We start from the raw sequence: 16,709 nt of genomic DNA, 5'->3' as shown, positions 1-16,709 counted from the left end.
TTCACTGAAAGGTGAGTTAATGAACAAGCGGCCATGGGTTCTAATGGCAGTCTAGTCAGTCCTTTGAACATTAGGTTGAGATTCCATTGAGGAGTGGGAAGTCTGGGTTGGAGAAAGAGGTTCCCTATGCCTTTGAGAAAAATCTTTGTGGTCAGATGGGAGAAGATTGAACATTCTTCTACCTGCTGATGGAAGGTTGCAATTGCTGTCAAGTGAACCTTTAGCAACCTGGTAGAGATACCCAATTTCTTGAGAGTTAACAGATAGTCCAGGACTACCGGTAGGGTGGCTGTAATCAGGGTGATGCCCTTGGGCTGACACCAGATTTGAAATCTTTTCCATTTTTGTAAGTATATATGATGAGTAGTTCCTTTCCTACTGTGTAATAACACCTCCTTCAGTTCCTTAGAGCAAGATGTCCCTATGTGCTGTAACCACAAAGGAGCCAGGCTTTGAGTCTCAGAATCTGCAGGTTGGGATGGAGATTCTGTCCTGCGTCTTGCAGTAGCAGGTACGGCGTGATTGGAAGAGTCATTGGTGGACATAGTGTCAGCTGTGACAGGTAAGGGTACCACGTCTGCTTGGGCCAGGTAGACTCTTTTTTTTTTCTTTCAACAGGACTTTCAGAATTAGACGTAATTGGGGGAAAGGCATAAAGACGACCAGGGCCCCATGGGAGGAGGAGTGTGTCCCCCATGGAGTGTCATCTGATCCCCACTCTAGAGCAGTACTGAGGACATTTCTTGTTCTGATACATAATGAACAGGTCTATTGTCGGTTTTCCCATTATTGGACCATGTCATGTAGGACCACCAAATTTATTTCCCATTCATGGTCGAGTGGGAATTTGCAGCTGAGGTTGCACGCAGTTATGCTGCTGATATTCTGACATTGTGGGAAAGGCATCATTTCCATAGCTTTAGTGCTTCCATGCACAGAGAGGGTGATCTGGAGCCTCCCTGATGGTTTATGTAATACATGCAGAAACATTGTCCATTTATGACTTTTGTGTGTGTGTGTCTTTGATCAGTGGGAGGAAGTGAACACACATGTTTCTGACCATTCTGAGTTCAAGCAAGTTGATCTGAAGGCACATCTCGGATGGCAAGCATTTGTCCTGTGCTGTGAGACCATTGAGATGTGCACGCCGTCCTATCAGGGATGTATTGGTGGAAAAATGAGGAAAGCTGAACAAATGGGATTCCCATATTTATATTTACTAGGTTTTTCCACCAATCTCAGGATTGGTTGATTTTGGTGGGCATAGATAATAATTTGTTTATGCTGGTTCTGTTCAGTCTGTAAACCGAACCAAACCAGGCTTGAAGGCATCTCATGTGTAGTCGGGCATGAGCTATGACCGATGTGCCCATAGTCATATGCCCCAGCAGCTGGAGGCAGTGTCTGGCCGATATTTGGGGGCTGAATGGTACTGTCTCTGCCAATGTGGACAGGCTGAGGAACCTCTGATGTGGGAGGAGGACCTTTGCCTGAACAGAGTCAATATCAGCTCCTATGAATTCTAGTTTTTGCACCGGTGTTAATATCAATTTTTGTGCATTGATCTGTAGGCCCAGATTCTGGAACAGGTTCAATGCAGTTTGGGTTACTCGCTGGGTTTCAGTGAAGCGATGTACCCTGAGAAGACAGTCATCCAGGTAAGGATAAATCATGATGACCTGAGAATATAACTGGGCTGCCACTACCGAGAGGTCTTTGGAGAATATCCTGGAGGCTGACAAGAGGCCAAAAGGAAGTATTCTATATTGGTAGTGGTGTTGTCCTAGCATGAACATGAGGTAACGTCTGTGACTTGGTATGATGGCAATGTGGAAGTATGCATCCTGGAGGTTGAGGGCCAAGAACCAAATTCCTTTTTCTAATGCTGGAATAATCATTGATAGAATGACCATCTTGAACTTCTGCACCTTGACATATATGTTGAGCACTCTGAGATCCAGCATGGGTCTCCAACCTCCCTTTTTCTTTGGTATTAGGAAATAGCGAAAATAGAAGCCTTTGCCTCTCAGATTTACTGGCACAGGTTCTATGGCTCCTATGCTGAGATGATTTATCTCCTGACATAGCAGACTCTCATGAGAAGGGTCGCTGAAGAGGGATGGGGAAAGGTGTTTGGTAGGGAAGAGGGAGGAGAAATGGATGGTGTACCCATCCTGGATGATCTTCGGCACCCATTTGTCGGAGTTTATCTGTTTCCAAGTGCTATGAAACAGGGTAAGATGATATTCAAAGGGATGGGTGACCCTTGTTGACTATGGCCTTGAATTGCTCCTTGTGAGAATCAGGTAGGTGCTCAATAAAGGAACCAAGTTTCATGTAATTCTGGTAGTCATATGTTGCCAACAAGGCTTGGTAGTTTGCTACATGGAACTGGTAAATGGAAATGCTTCTGGCCTGTCACTTTCCTGTTACATTGTTCCACAACAGACCTACACAAGTTTTATCCTTTCCCACATCACAATCCACATACAGTGTCCAGAGGAAGGATGAAGGAGTTTTGTCATGCCCAAAGTTCCTGGTGCATCCTTTAACTGTTATTCCCATTACAGGATGGCACTACTACATACTATCCTATCTGCACAGCACCTGTACTCACCAAAAAACAACAAAGTACTGGAAACAGAAACCTAAAATAAAACAAAATATCTATTACTAATATAGCACACTCCACCTACAGCCACCACATACAAGACCACATTGAATAAAGCTGCACCAATTCATACTTTAAAAATGTGCTAATCAATGAAAGATCGGTGGTCAAGCAGTTATTCTCCAGGCAAGACCCCACAGCAGTTAAGACTCCCACCTTCACTTAGCATCACACAAACTCTGTTAGACAACACTATACATCCACTGTTGACTCACACAATCCTCTCAGGATACGTAAGATATCTCACTCTCATAATACAAAAGAGCAGTGGCAGGGCAGCCATATTTTTCCCATCCAACCTTAAAATGCAAATAAAATGCAAAAGAGGATCTCTGGGGGCTACAAAAATTATTTGAATATATCCACTCAACCTGCATGTCAACAGACAAAAGTCAGCCTTACATCTTTGTAATCTGCAGACCTCCAAACAAAAGGTTTTCTGTAGGAATGGATAGAGATGCTGATCATTATGATGGTGACTTTGCCATGGATCGTTGCCCTGGGAGACCTCAAACTCCACATGGACCACACACACACTCCCTGAGGCTATGGCTCAAAATCTCCTATCAAACTCCATATAACCTGGCATATTACGCTATGTAACCTAGCACACAAGACCTGATCTATGGATTAGGAGTTCACACAGAGATAGCTTACCCATCCTGAACAAGGCACATTTCCTTCTCCAACCAGATACAAGATCCTGAATACCCAAAAAGTGCAACAGCCCTGAGCATGTCTGTTAGCTTATGGAGTCACCTAAATTAATATTAAAGTCATGCCCTACCAAATGACAAAGGAGAAAAAGATCTGATGAAGTATTATGACCATACACTGAGTACAGCCAAAGACATACTGACACCAAAATGCCCTCTTTTCCCCAATTTCTATGTTCTTTGAAGATCTGTGACAAGTTAAAAAGGATGAAAGAAAATGTGGACCCTGATGTGTAAATTGAAGGCGCTAGCAGACAGTCTTCAGCACAAGAACTGCTTGCACTCCTTTGCCACAACTGTGAGGAAAGCAAAGCAAATTTTTCTTCTTAACCACTGCAACATTTTAACTACAACCAGGAGAGCTCTTCTGCACAGTGAGTCACTTCGTCATCCCTGGTTGCCTCCAAAATCACTCCAAAAGCCAGCATCACATGCTGTGAAGTACTGTCAAGCTATTGTATAGTACAGATCATCCAAATCCAGGATGACCTCCTCCAATAACAGGAAATGTATGATGCCAGGACTGGAATCAGTCTGCACTTTTCCCATTCACATAACAAAAGAGACACAAAGTACTAGAGGGCATTTTAGCCATTAGTTGCAACTCAGATTTCTGCTCCTAATGGTGAGGTAAGATCAGCCAGGATCACATGTGACCTTTACTGTCAGAGATAATTAATGCCTCCTTCGAAGTGGAAAACCTACTATTCACCTTAGAGCATGCAACAGTTTGACCAGTAGTCAAGAAGCCATCACCTGACCTTCTGGATCTAGAAAATTATAGCTCGGCATCTAACCTCACTTTCCTGGGCAATTTTGGTAATGGCTTTAGTCATGCTGATGGATGACTTCCTTTTCTCCACTGACAGTGGGAGGATATGTATTCTTGTATTACTAAATCTCTCCATGGCATATAGTAATGTGAATGATTATGGATATTAACTTTGGTAAATAGAATTTAAAGAAATAATGATAGATATTTTATATTATCTTCACTGCTATAGTTTTAGGATGCTTTAGGGTGCTATTAGGTTATAAAAAAGCTTTCATTGTGAGATATTAGTTATCTAACACCCTTAATTTACTCATTAAGTAAGAGGAAATGTGTGTAGCTAGCATGAAACTTTCTCCAAGGCATCACGTAATTGGAAAGGAACAACCTTTGTTGAAAAATACCCGTTAGTATCTCATTTTTATCTTAGAAGACATGTTGCATGCAACAAAGTAAAAGATAGCATTGTCCAACATTCTGTTTCACTGCTTCTCAAATATCTAAGTAAAATAGCCTTCTTCCTGTTAATCTTCTATAACAAAAAAATGTAGGTATGGTCATAATTGTTCCAGATGCTTTTAACATGTAGTAATAAAATGAAACAAGTGATACAAATTCTTTATAACAATCCACATATGTCTCTCAAACCACTTATTTATATCACATAAAGGATTTTTCACATTAATTAGAAAACCTATTAATTCATTTATAAACACAAGCATTATGAGCAAAATTTCATCAGTTAGTGGATTCCATTTGTTTACATTGGTAGCTATTTACTATATACTTCCAATCCTTTCTTTTCTCCCACAGCTTTTTCTCTGGCAAAATTAAGAGAGAAGAAAGAAACAAATGGTAATTTAGTTTGGTTAAAATGTAGTTTTTGGCTACTACTTAACACAGATATTTTCAGTCTCTGGACACATTCTCTAATCTAACTGTGAAAAAAGTTAATTCAATAGTATGCAGTAACCACCAAGTAGGGCTGTAAATTTTTTGGGAAGCGGGTAGGGGGTTGAACATATGGATATAGTTAAGGTAAAAACAGATGTTTGTTACTTTTCTTTGCAGAAACACTCAGAAAGTAAGTCAAAATTGCTTTTTTCATGTTTGTCTGAAAGAACTATAAAACTGAATATGAGAGAGAGAGGGTAGGTGGAGGGGGAAATGGAGGGATACAGAGAAAGAGAGGAAGAATGCAATGGGCTCTAAAGTTTTAAACTCAAATCATGAAAATGATGACAGCCCTTCAAATGAAAAGGCAAGTTATAACATTAGATTATCTTCCGATTTAAAGTTCCTTACGGAAACAAGTTAAGAGTTGGTTTCATCAGTGACAGCCTGCACACTTAGTCATCTAGCAACAAATTGTCTAAGAGTCCGACAGCATGGCATGTCCACGTGAAAATGTGCACCCTGTTTTGCATGCAGAAAATGGTGACAATCGTTACAGTCCTATTAGTCTTAGTATATGATAAGGCACTGAGAGGCAGAATTGGAGGCCACTCTCTGACAGTGTGCCTTTACATATTTAAATGTACTACATTTTCAGTTACTACTACTATTTTCAGTTACTACCAGTAGGATTTAAATGTCAAACATTTGAAAGACCAGGTGAAATAACATCATGCAGTATAAAATACACTCCTTCAGCATGTGTTAGGTCCAGGAAAGGCTTAGGGTTCATCCTCCCTCTTTCCACCCAGTATTTATGTCCAGGATATAACAGTCCTTGCAAAAGTAATTACTTTGGCTTTTTGCCTCCTCTGCCTCACCACTGAATATTCAAAAAGGTTTACACACATGTTCCTCAGTGATTTCTATTGGCCTGAGCAATATGCAGCTATGATTGCTTGCTTTCTCTTTCCTTCCACCCAGATGTTGCTTAACAGCACTAGAGAACATTGAATATTTGACAGGTTTCCATTCAGATAGTACAGCTGAGTGATTTAGTGGCTGACCGACTAGCTTCTCTCCCCTCTGGGACCATGATTAAAATCAAGCTTTGATAACAGAGATTGAAAAATCATTCTGGTCAGATAGTTACTTAAAGGTTCTAAGTTAAGGTTCTTAGTTAAATTCCTCATGGACTACAATCCAGATAACATTAACCATGGAAAACAAGCACGGTTAACAACTATTAGATAGACATACATGCTGGAAACAGGCTGAAGGTTAAAGAAGAGAACTTCTTTGTAATGCCCTCTCCCTTATTAGATATCAAATCTACTACCAGATAAAGGTTGTCAATAATTGGCAGAAATAAGCAGTATATTTGCTGTGTACTGGCCTTGGGGATATATTACATTTGATCCAAGGAAAAATACAACACTTGAGTGTTAGTGTTGGAAATCCACACATTTGTATCCCTTTTTTTTTAAATAATAAAATGAACAACCTAATTTATCATGCCAAAACAGAAAAGCCTTCTGTTATTTTAACTTCAGTAACTCAGTCCTTTTATTTTAATAATCACAATTCCTTTACCTTGAACAGCTTAACTATTCACCCAATTTTGCTGTTTAAAAAAAAATCAGAGTTTACATATTTTGGCTTAGAAATCTAACAAACAGAAAAAAAGGAAAAGGGGAAAAAAAGAAATGATGACAGATCAAGCATTACAGCATATTCTCCATATCTGTGTGACATTCTTTTAAAGCATGTGTCATGTCCCCCCTCCAGTAACTCGTCAACATAGAGGATAACAGCCTGATGCTAGCTATTTACTCATTATCACTTCAGTTCCAATAGCAGAGGTCTGTGTTTGGGTGCTTAAAGCCCTAGGTTCGGTTGCTGAAAGCCCTGGGTTCAAATCCTCCTGATAAACTTAGATAGAGAGTGTTGTTACCGATGAACTCTCAATCAAACGGCTATACAAATGCCCAAAATATTACAAATACCCAAAGTCTATGGCTGACATTCTGCACTGGGGATAAAATGCTTTAAAAAATTGTGCAAGCCATATTACATATGAAACCATTATCAAAGGGCAGAAATGAGAACTAACTAATGGCAAATGGACCACAATGATTGTAGCATAAATTCCTTACATTCAGAAACAAAAACAAAAACCACAACCAAACCACACCACACACTTGGTGTGACTTTTGATCAAGATTTTACAGAAACTCCAATTATTTTTCTGAATTAGCTCAGAAAAGTTTCTATATTTGCCTTTTGGGAAACTACTAACTTTTGTAGTTGCTTATTATTTTCCAACCCTTAAACACTGAAGCTTAAATATTTTTGCAGAACAGCCTTTCACTGTATGGTGCTTTTTCTTAAAGCCATCTTGGAATTAGTATATGTGTAATACGTGATATTGTTAGCATCAAAGAGCTGTAAATGAGCATGCATGTTGTAACTGAAGGGAAAGGAAAGTATTATGATGTACTCAGCAGTTTGTAAAAAAATACTCTAAGCATACTTAAAATATGTTAAAAAGTCCACTGTGAGAAAGCAATCATATATGAGAAAGTTACATATTTTTATCTAGACAAATTATTAGTAGAGTATTTTATCTAATTACATAGCAGTTATTGAGGCAAAACAGGAAATAATCACAGTTTTTGAAAATATGAATAGATTTCCCCATCAGGGTCACATAAATTGCTCCAACCTCAGCCTATACATTCCAGGCATATTAAACAGAGGCCTACAACAGCCACACTGCAATCTTCAGTTCATGCAGCTGTCCATCTACTACGGTGTAATCCCAGCTGCCAATCTGAAAGAAACCAGTTAGTCAGAGCAGACACAACCAACAGAAACAAATGTCACTCAATAATGTTCAGAGGCACTGGGTTCATGGATAATTTCAAACAGTATCTCTGTCTGGAACACTGATGTGCTCATTCAAAACACCTAAATCTCTGGCTACTGGAAATAAGCAGATAAAAAAGTAGAACTGGAAAAATGAGTCTGGTAGTACTTCAAAGAGACAGACAAAAAATGGCACAAGAAACCAAAAGAAACTAAGTAAAAAACCAATAGATGGGGCAAGAGTAGCTAAATTTAGTGCACACAAAAATGTAAATATTTATGGGAGTAGTGCAGACTACATCATGAGATTAGTGATCACCACATTTTATTTATATATATATATATATATATATATATATATATATATATTTTTTTTTTTTTTTAACACAAAACAATATTAACTCATTTCCCATGGCAGCTAAAGATTTCCTGTGAACAGTTGCACCTTTTGCTCTCCTTAAAAAATTGACAACAGCATAGTTGGTGTAGCTAAGAAACTCTAAGACCTCTCTAATTTCTAGTATTAGTCTCTCAGTTTAATCAGAATCACTCTTTAAATGGTTTGATAAAATACAGAAAAAAATTGCTTCTTAAATACAATACATCTATGTGACCCTAAGAATCCCTCAGTACAAACTGGCAATGGGTTCACAAGAATATCCTGATTCTGATATTCTGGTTTGCCACAGTACATTATGTGAGGTCTTAAATAAAAGCCAGGATCTCACTGGTTAATAATATTGTTGTGAAATGTATGTACAAACACTATGTAAGGAGTTATGCATGTATACTAAAAATATGTTCCTAAAGCCTGAATCAAGGCAGAGTTGACAAACAGATTTCTGCCAGACAAAAGATGTTTATTCATCTGTCTCCATCGGTCCACATGTAACGTAAGCTTTGTAAGTTAAGACAATGGAGAATCATTTACATATGAAGTCAGTGAGGTGATGTGAAGTCAGTAGGAAGGCAGCACACTAGGGAATAATCTATTGGGTGATCATCCTGACTCCTAGGTACAGAATGAATTTTGGAGAATATAAGGTGAAGGCAAAGAAGACACCCTTTTAGCTTGCATCTAAGAGGTAAATATACAGTACATTTACATTCATGAAAACAGAATCTCAACCAGGCTTGGTTGAAATGCTGCAAAGGACATTTGGATTGTGATAAAGTTCATCAGACAGATTAGCCTCCTAAATTTAGTCTCTAGTTTTCATGTCATGATTTTGTTTTGTAAGTAACCCTGTCATTCCTTTATCCGTCTTCACTATCTCTTGAATCTTTGATAATAAATATTGTTTTTTTCACTGTAAATATCTCAGTGGTGTGGTATTATACCAGGAGATGATCTTGAGTTGAAACATTCAAGCTGGGTATGTGCACTGTTCCCTTGGGGACAGCAAACCTAGTATTACTGAGTGTGTTCAGTGGATAAGGGGCTGGATACTACAGGGAAATGTTTCAAAGGAGTATGCGGACTCCAATAAACCTGCTGTTAATGTGCAAGACAAAATAAGGGCTGCCATAGTCCACAGGCAATCATTTGGGTGGCTAATAGGCTGGTGGTGACAGAGAGCTGACACCCACTTAAGCAACAGCAAGTCTCCCTCTCATAGGGAGTGGGGGGTGTGGGGGAGAAATAAGGTGATTCATAGTCTTGGGCATCCCAAGAACTGTCACAGTCTAGTTATTACTAGAGCTGGTTGAAATTTTTCTGACAGAATATTTTTTTAATCAGAAAATACTGATTTGTTAAAATTGATACATTCTGCTTTCATTTGGAAAATTTAAATGAAGAATTTCAATAAGGACAAATCATTCTCAAAAACATTCTGTCAAAAACATTTGACCTTATCAAAATGGAACATTTCAATTTTTTGTTTTGAAATTACTTTGTTCTGAAATTTTATTTTATAATGTATAAAATAAAAAGTCAAAATGTGATAATCTCGCATTGGAATCTGCCACATTCCCAAAAATATTTACATTTTCTGTGCACTAAATCTTGTCACTATTGCTCTATCTATAGATTTTTTTAAATTTTTTTTACTTGGTTTTTAAGTTTCTTTTGGTTTCTTGTGCCATTTTTTATTCTGATTTGGACAAAAAAATGTTAAAATAGCAGAATTTCCTACAAACTGGAAATTCTAGTTCCTCAACAGGTCTAAGTACAAACTGTAACCATTAATTTACAGCTTCAGACTTCTCAGAATTTGTGAAAGCTAAAGAAAACAAACTAAGAAATTTTGGTAAAAAGAGAAATACAATTATTTAATCTCACGTCTGCTTGATAGTTTAACATCTTGATTTCAGATATTTGGTTAGCTGTAATTTTTTTTTTTTATAATGTTGGTCACAGATTTCCATTGCCCTGAATTAACTATTTTTATCATCTGATAAAATACAACATCTAACTGTGATTCAGTCCAGTATGATTTCTGGAAACTGCATGGGGAATGAATATCTTCAGCATGAGTGACTTCCTCACTCAAGAAACACGTTCTTTTCTGGGCACACTGAAATATTATTGCTTTAGTAAACAAAATAATGAATACTGAATATGCACATACAAACAGTCTTCGTGAGCCAGGTTCTCTCATTCATAATGAACAATTTAAAAGGAAAATATCCCAAACTAAGGTAATATATCATCATGATTATTTTTAAGTTTACACAAATTTTGATTTGGTCACATTTTAAATTAAATAAAAATAACCGCAGAAAGCTGACATGATAACAAGTCAGTTGACTGTTCATAGGAGTCTTGCAGAGTGCTCGATTTTGGGGACAGAGGCAATATGTGACTATGACATTCCCATATTCCGCACTCCTGCCAGTTGAAAACGGGGGAAATTAGAGCATGTTCATCGTTTTGGACAGGCAGGCAACATTTTGGTTACTGCCTTGTTTAAAACTGGCCAAAAATATGTTGTAAATATCTAAAACTCACCAGCCAGTCAAGGAATGAAAATGTAAAGAGCCAATGGGGTCTGAAGCCCTCTCCCGTACTGATAGCTCCATTAGACAGATCAAGCAGGAAGTGGTGAGAGAACTGGTTGGGTGGAAGTTTCCTACCCCCTTTGAATTTTAAACAGTCTATGAGTCACAACTCCCAGGTACAGATGTACACACTTGACTAAGTTCATTAAGTCTGCTTACTCAGAAGCACCATGTATTGGCCACAGACTGAACCGGGATACTAGAGTTGATGGACAAATTGTCCAATCCATAGGGCATATTTTATGTTCTTACTTTAGTAATGCTTCCATTACCAGAGTAAAAATGTTTATCTTTCAATTAAAAGTAAGAGTTTTACACTTAAAATTACATTTCCCAAGTTCTAAAGAAAAAGTTTTTCAAGATTCCCTAGCACTTCTCAGTCCTGACTTGATATCACAATGGCATTTACCCACCAACCACAACTAATAATCTTTTCCTCTGTGACCTGGCCGGCAGGAGGGACTTGTACAGCAAAACATTCATCTCCCTCTTCTCCATGAATCCATTATCTCTGCAACAGGACTATTCTCCAACAAGTCTTCAGAGGAAGAGATCAGAGGCCAGCACACAGCACTGTCTCTGGCTGGCTATGAAAACAATATGTTTGGTTTTGATTATATTCTTTTTAAATCTGGCACCATTTATGGTATTTTTTTAATGCTGGTTTTCAATTAAAACTAGACTAATCCTTAACATTTATTTGGCTTTTCACACACAGTTCCTGTGCTGCACTATGTCAAATATACCATCTGTGCAGCATACTTCTGGCCAATGATGCTTCAAAGATTGTTTCTACAATACTTTGAACTGTGTCTGCATGAATTCTTCATTTACTGTATTCAACACTTCTAAATTTATTATACTATGACAATGGTGTGTAATCACTTTATTCCATTTTTAAAAACCCACTGCAGCCACAACAAAGATTGTGCCCCCACCTGCTGAGAAGAGACATGCAGATCATTTTCCCAACTATTTAGCAAACATTAACTATGCTATAAATACAAACTGTGTTTATACTTTGTGAAAGATTCACTGCTGTCTGTGTTCTTCAGCTGAGTAGGAGCTGAAAAATCTCCCACCATGAATGTAACTAAAAGGGCGGCCAAAAATGCTTTCCCTGGGATAAGATATCAAGATCTGCTACTGCTGTCATGAAACTGGGGTCATGTAAACTAAACATTTTTGCTGCTCCTTTTGGAAAGCACAGAAGGCTCTCAAATTGTAAATATTTAAAACTAAAAATTACACTTATAAGGGGAAGATCTAAGATGCATAAAATTTACCCACAGATGTTATTGAACCCTAATTTAGGACCAAATTGCAGTGCCACCACTCATAATGGATGTGGCACAAGTTTCTTTTTTTTAAGATAGAAAAAAAACAGAATTATTTTTCTATATGTACAATTACAATAGGCACATTAAAAAACATGTCAAACATGTCTATGTTGATTCCCTCTGATGATTACAATTCATGATTTTTGAAACTTCTGAGTCTGTATGGTATCAATAGTCAATATCAATAGTCAATGGAATGGAGAAAACTGGACCTCTTATTATTATCCAGATTACCTTTTATGTACAAAATGTTGCTGTCTCATTCCAGGGAGGAAATGCAATCAATAGAGCCACCTTAGTCTAAAGAGGAAAACTTTTTACTGAAAAAGTATTTGAATTATTGGTTTTATTTTTTTTCTCATTTTTATTCAATTTTTCATTCCACTTTGTTTACTACGATTGCAGTATGTGACATTTTGATAATGATAAAGATTAATGTGGTCTTAGGTATGCATAGAATAGGACTTTTAACCAAGAACCCTGAGTGTGGCTTACATGTAGATTCACCCTCTGTTTGATCTCCTCAGAGACTGAAGGATAATTTTCTCTTTCTCCCTGGGATGAACAGTAGTGGAATATCCTTGAAACAGCCTAAGATCCAAAATAGCTTAAATAAAACAATGTTTGTTAGAAAACCAAGAGGAGATGGAATTAACTAAAAAAGAAACAGCAGCAACACAGTAAGACTAAGACACCTTAGCCTTGTCCAAATGGTACCCAAATCCTTGAAGCTTCAGAAGAGGCATCAAAAACAATGATGCCCACATTTCTATAATTTAGTGTATGCAAGCTGCTAGCTCTCTCATCCCTCTCTTCCTAATACACTATTGCACCATTATCCCTTCTTGTTAAGCCCGTGGGGGCTTTTGAAGTAAAAGTGTGGCCTAACATTATCGTATTAGTCATAGAGTCCTACGCTATATTTGTATCATTAATGTTTGTATAGTGCTCTAATTCGGGCAGGGAAAGGAAGCAATCTTTGTTATTTCCCCTCTCTAATAACCACTGTATCATATTTAATAAAAGCCCCTTTGATCTTTATCATTGTCAAAAATCATATTACCTATGTTGGACAGATCGGGATTGTTTTCATGTTAATAGTCTAACTCTACAACTTTTGGGATGTTTTTTAGCTGATTTCCCCCCAGAAGTAACAGATGTAATAAAACTATTTCAGCCACACTCTTAAAGGTCAGTTATGGTATGTCTACACTCCAATTAGATACCTGTGGCTAGCCCATGCCACCTATCCAGGGCTCGCAAGGTATGGGGTAAGGAGATGTTTAATTGAGGTGTAGACATGTGTACTCACAGGTTCTAAAGCCCGATTCTGAATATCGACACCTCAATTAAAGAGACCTTTAACCTGAGCCCCACAAGCCTGAGTCAGCTGGCATGGGCTAACCACAGGTTTTTAATTGCATTGTAGACATAACCTCTGAGGTAACATTTCATAATCATCTCATATTTCTCAACACAAATCAGCAAATATCAGAATTTCAATGATCAGTTGTCTCATTGCAAGGACTATCATATATAATCTTTCATTCTGGTACAAACATTATGGGCATGGAATAGCACTTGTGATAGGAAGCAAGGAACCAGTACAGAAAACTCACCAAATCAGTGCAAGGAAGCATCGCTGCGACAAACTACCTCTTGCATCCAGGCACCAAGGAAGCCCTTTCACAACAAATATATGGATCTGGGGCTCCCCATATCTAGACAGGGTGCTCAAGACAAGGCCAATAGCAGGCACTAAATGCAATATACCCCTCTGGCAGATTACAGATTTACCAGTAACTTTCCTGTGCACTCACATCCTCTCTGAGAGAGATGTGCAAGCACAGGGATCAGTCAATGGCAATGTTGGTATAAAAAGTTAGGTGAGTGGAAGAATGGTCCTCTATAAGGACAGATTAGAGTGTGTAATGACATGCCAGCAGATTCACTTGGTTTTCCTGGCTATGGCCCCTTCCCCCACTGCACTAGCTCAAACTCTCTCTCTTGCCCAACCCCAACCAGAGATCTGTCTTGAAATTATGCATATTTTTCATTCCCATGGGTTTATCTGCCGGAAGGTAACATGTGGCCCATGGTTTGCATTTTAACTTAAGAATTTTGATTACAGCAGTCAGATCCTTTCAAAATACTTCACTTCCCTTATTCCCATAGGCAGAAAGAATGGCAGGAAAAATTGTTCACAGCAGTATGAAGGGATGTAAAAGTTCTACATTCTTAATTATAAAAAAAAGTTAAAATATGGTTTTAATCAAGTAGGTTTCCCTCATAGACCAATGCTTCCTTCTCGTAATATATGTGACCTGACTGGCTGTAAAATAATGGCGTCAGTTGGAGCAGCTTAGAAGTTCTAAGGAAATTTTGCATTAAATCTAAACTCCTCCCCTCCTAAGTTCCTTCCAATATTATTGTGTGTGTGGCCTCATGATGAGCCAGGTCACCAATACACAGACTGCAAAATGGAAGGATACACCAGAAGGCTTACATTTCAGTTATTGATGAGGCATAGGTGTTGGTATGTATATTCTGACACACAATGTATCTGGAGATATTTCCATGGTTTAAATACACATCTGCTATTTCCAGGAGATAATTAACTCTTAGATAATTGTACATTTGTGAGTATGCATGAGCTAGTTCTTTTAAGTTTGTGACCTAAAATACCTTTCTGACCTACATTTGTCATGATTTAAAGTTCAATATCTTGAACCCCTTCAAAACTAGAAGAAAGCACTATGCCTATCATCAGGAAGCTGGGAATCTCCCTGCTCCAATGGTATAAAACTGTTGATTCTAGATCTGCAGAGTAATGAAAAATTGGATTAAGTTTATGGCATTTTTCATATTTACAAAATCCGTTAATTGTACAGATTGGATATCTGCCCATCTTGGCCATCTAACTGTGGCAACTTTGGGGAAAGAAGGAGAAAACGCTTCTTAGGCAGGATGATTAAAGGAAAAAAACACAGCTGACTGAAGAAGCGCAGAGGTTGGAAATGTTAGTGTAAGTCCTTGGGGAGATATATTACTGGGCAGGGAGAAGGTGTGGCTGTCAAAGGCACATGATACATTAATTTATCACATGATATAAAATGATTATCCACATAGATACACTATCTCATTTCTCATTACTTTAATCTTCACTCATGAGTAGACAGAATAACTCACCATTGGCAATGATACTAGAATTCACTTTGCATATCTATTGGTAACACATACTACAAATGATCAACCTTGGCCTATTTTTTATTATAAAATGCACAACTATGTATAATATAGTGTAATATAGAAATTATATATTACTCTACATAAATATATATCAGGAGGAATATCTTGTCCTCAGCTGAAAAATATTAAAGGAAAATGTTGCAGTGGAGGAAACGTCAAATAGCAATGAAACTTGGAGCAAATACTGCTAGATAATATTTGCTTTGCACTGTCCCATGGAGAAAAGTTCTCAGAAGTCTCTTCATCAATATGGTTCTGACCAAATTCCTCTTTTCCTCCCTCTTCTGTTTTTTTTTTTACCACTCAGTTTTATCTTGCAGATTCTTGTATGGAGTAACTCAAAAATGAGAGAAGCAGCCTCAGGAAGAGGAGAACAAATAGAAACAGTATAAATTCAAAAATGTGTTAAGTAAAGTGAATGTCACTGTTTAAGATGAGATAACACCACATTTTTAACTTCTTTATTCCTAAATGATTTTTCCAGGCCACAATGAAAGTGAACATAGATCACAGTTATATTGATAATGCAGCTGTTCTTGAAAAATTAAAAACTACATAAAAGTTTAATGTGCTGCAGGCTGTTATGCTGATTACTCCTACTTTGGTTATTATTTCCATCGTTTAATGTCCTTTTATAGAGAGATTATTTTTATGCTTACTCTGCCACATGTATTAACCATTCAGGACATTGGCATTGTGGGAAAAATATCTCAGTAGACAAAAATACATGGTAAAAGGTTAGATTTATAGCATGTTATATGTACCAACAATAAAGAAAAAAATCAGCACATTTTGTATTTTCTTAATAAAAAAAGTTGAAAGACCCATTTATACAGGAAGCTATATTGCATAGATTCCGCATAAAACAAAAATAGCTACAACAAACACTTAGTAAAAATTCAATACAAATAGTTCCGAACATTTGTGGGTTTTAGCATCTCACATTTAAATCTTTCTAGTACTTCAAGAGTATATTAAACACTCTTCCCACACACTGTTTCCTATATAATGTAGAGTGAAGATAATAATGTCCATTACACCTTCTGCAAAAGAGTTACATACCTGAAACTGTTGTTCTTTGGGATGTGATGCAGATGTATATTCCACGTAGGTGTGTACACACCCAGCTCCCCAGAGCCAGAGAACTTGGCTTAGCAATAACCAAAGGGGTGGTGCTCATGCCCTGGGGCCATAGC

General features: G+C 37.6%; 1 protein-coding gene across 8 annotated transcripts in view; it reads right to left on the bottom strand.

Moving 5' to 3' along the window:
• The window catches only part of LRBA (LPS responsive beige-like anchor protein), a 576,880-nt gene that overhangs the window by 52,720 nt on the left and 507,451 nt on the right, over positions 1 to 16,709 (bottom strand). The window contains exon 49 of one of the 8 annotated variants that reach the window (XM_067551908.1): positions 15,412 to 15,871. The exons of the other annotated variants lie outside the window; for them this stretch is intronic. Within the exon in view, the coding sequence (XP_067408009.1) occupies positions 15,758 to 15,871 (114 nt within the window). The 3' untranslated portion in view covers positions 15,412 to 15,757. Of the gene's footprint in view, positions 1 to 15,411; positions 15,872 to 16,709 lie in introns of those variants that run through there. 8 annotated transcript variants of the gene reach the window in all.

The sequence above is a fragment of the Emydura macquarii genome, unplaced genomic scaffold (assembly GCF_026122565.2).
Source record: "Emydura macquarii macquarii isolate MOO-44397 ecotype Brisbane River unplaced genomic scaffold, CSIRO-AGI_Emac_v2 contig_1363, whole genome shotgun sequence".
Lineage (NCBI taxonomy): Eukaryota > Metazoa > Chordata > Testudines > Chelidae > Emydura > Emydura macquarii.
This window is presented reverse-complemented; position numbering and strand designations above follow the sequence as displayed.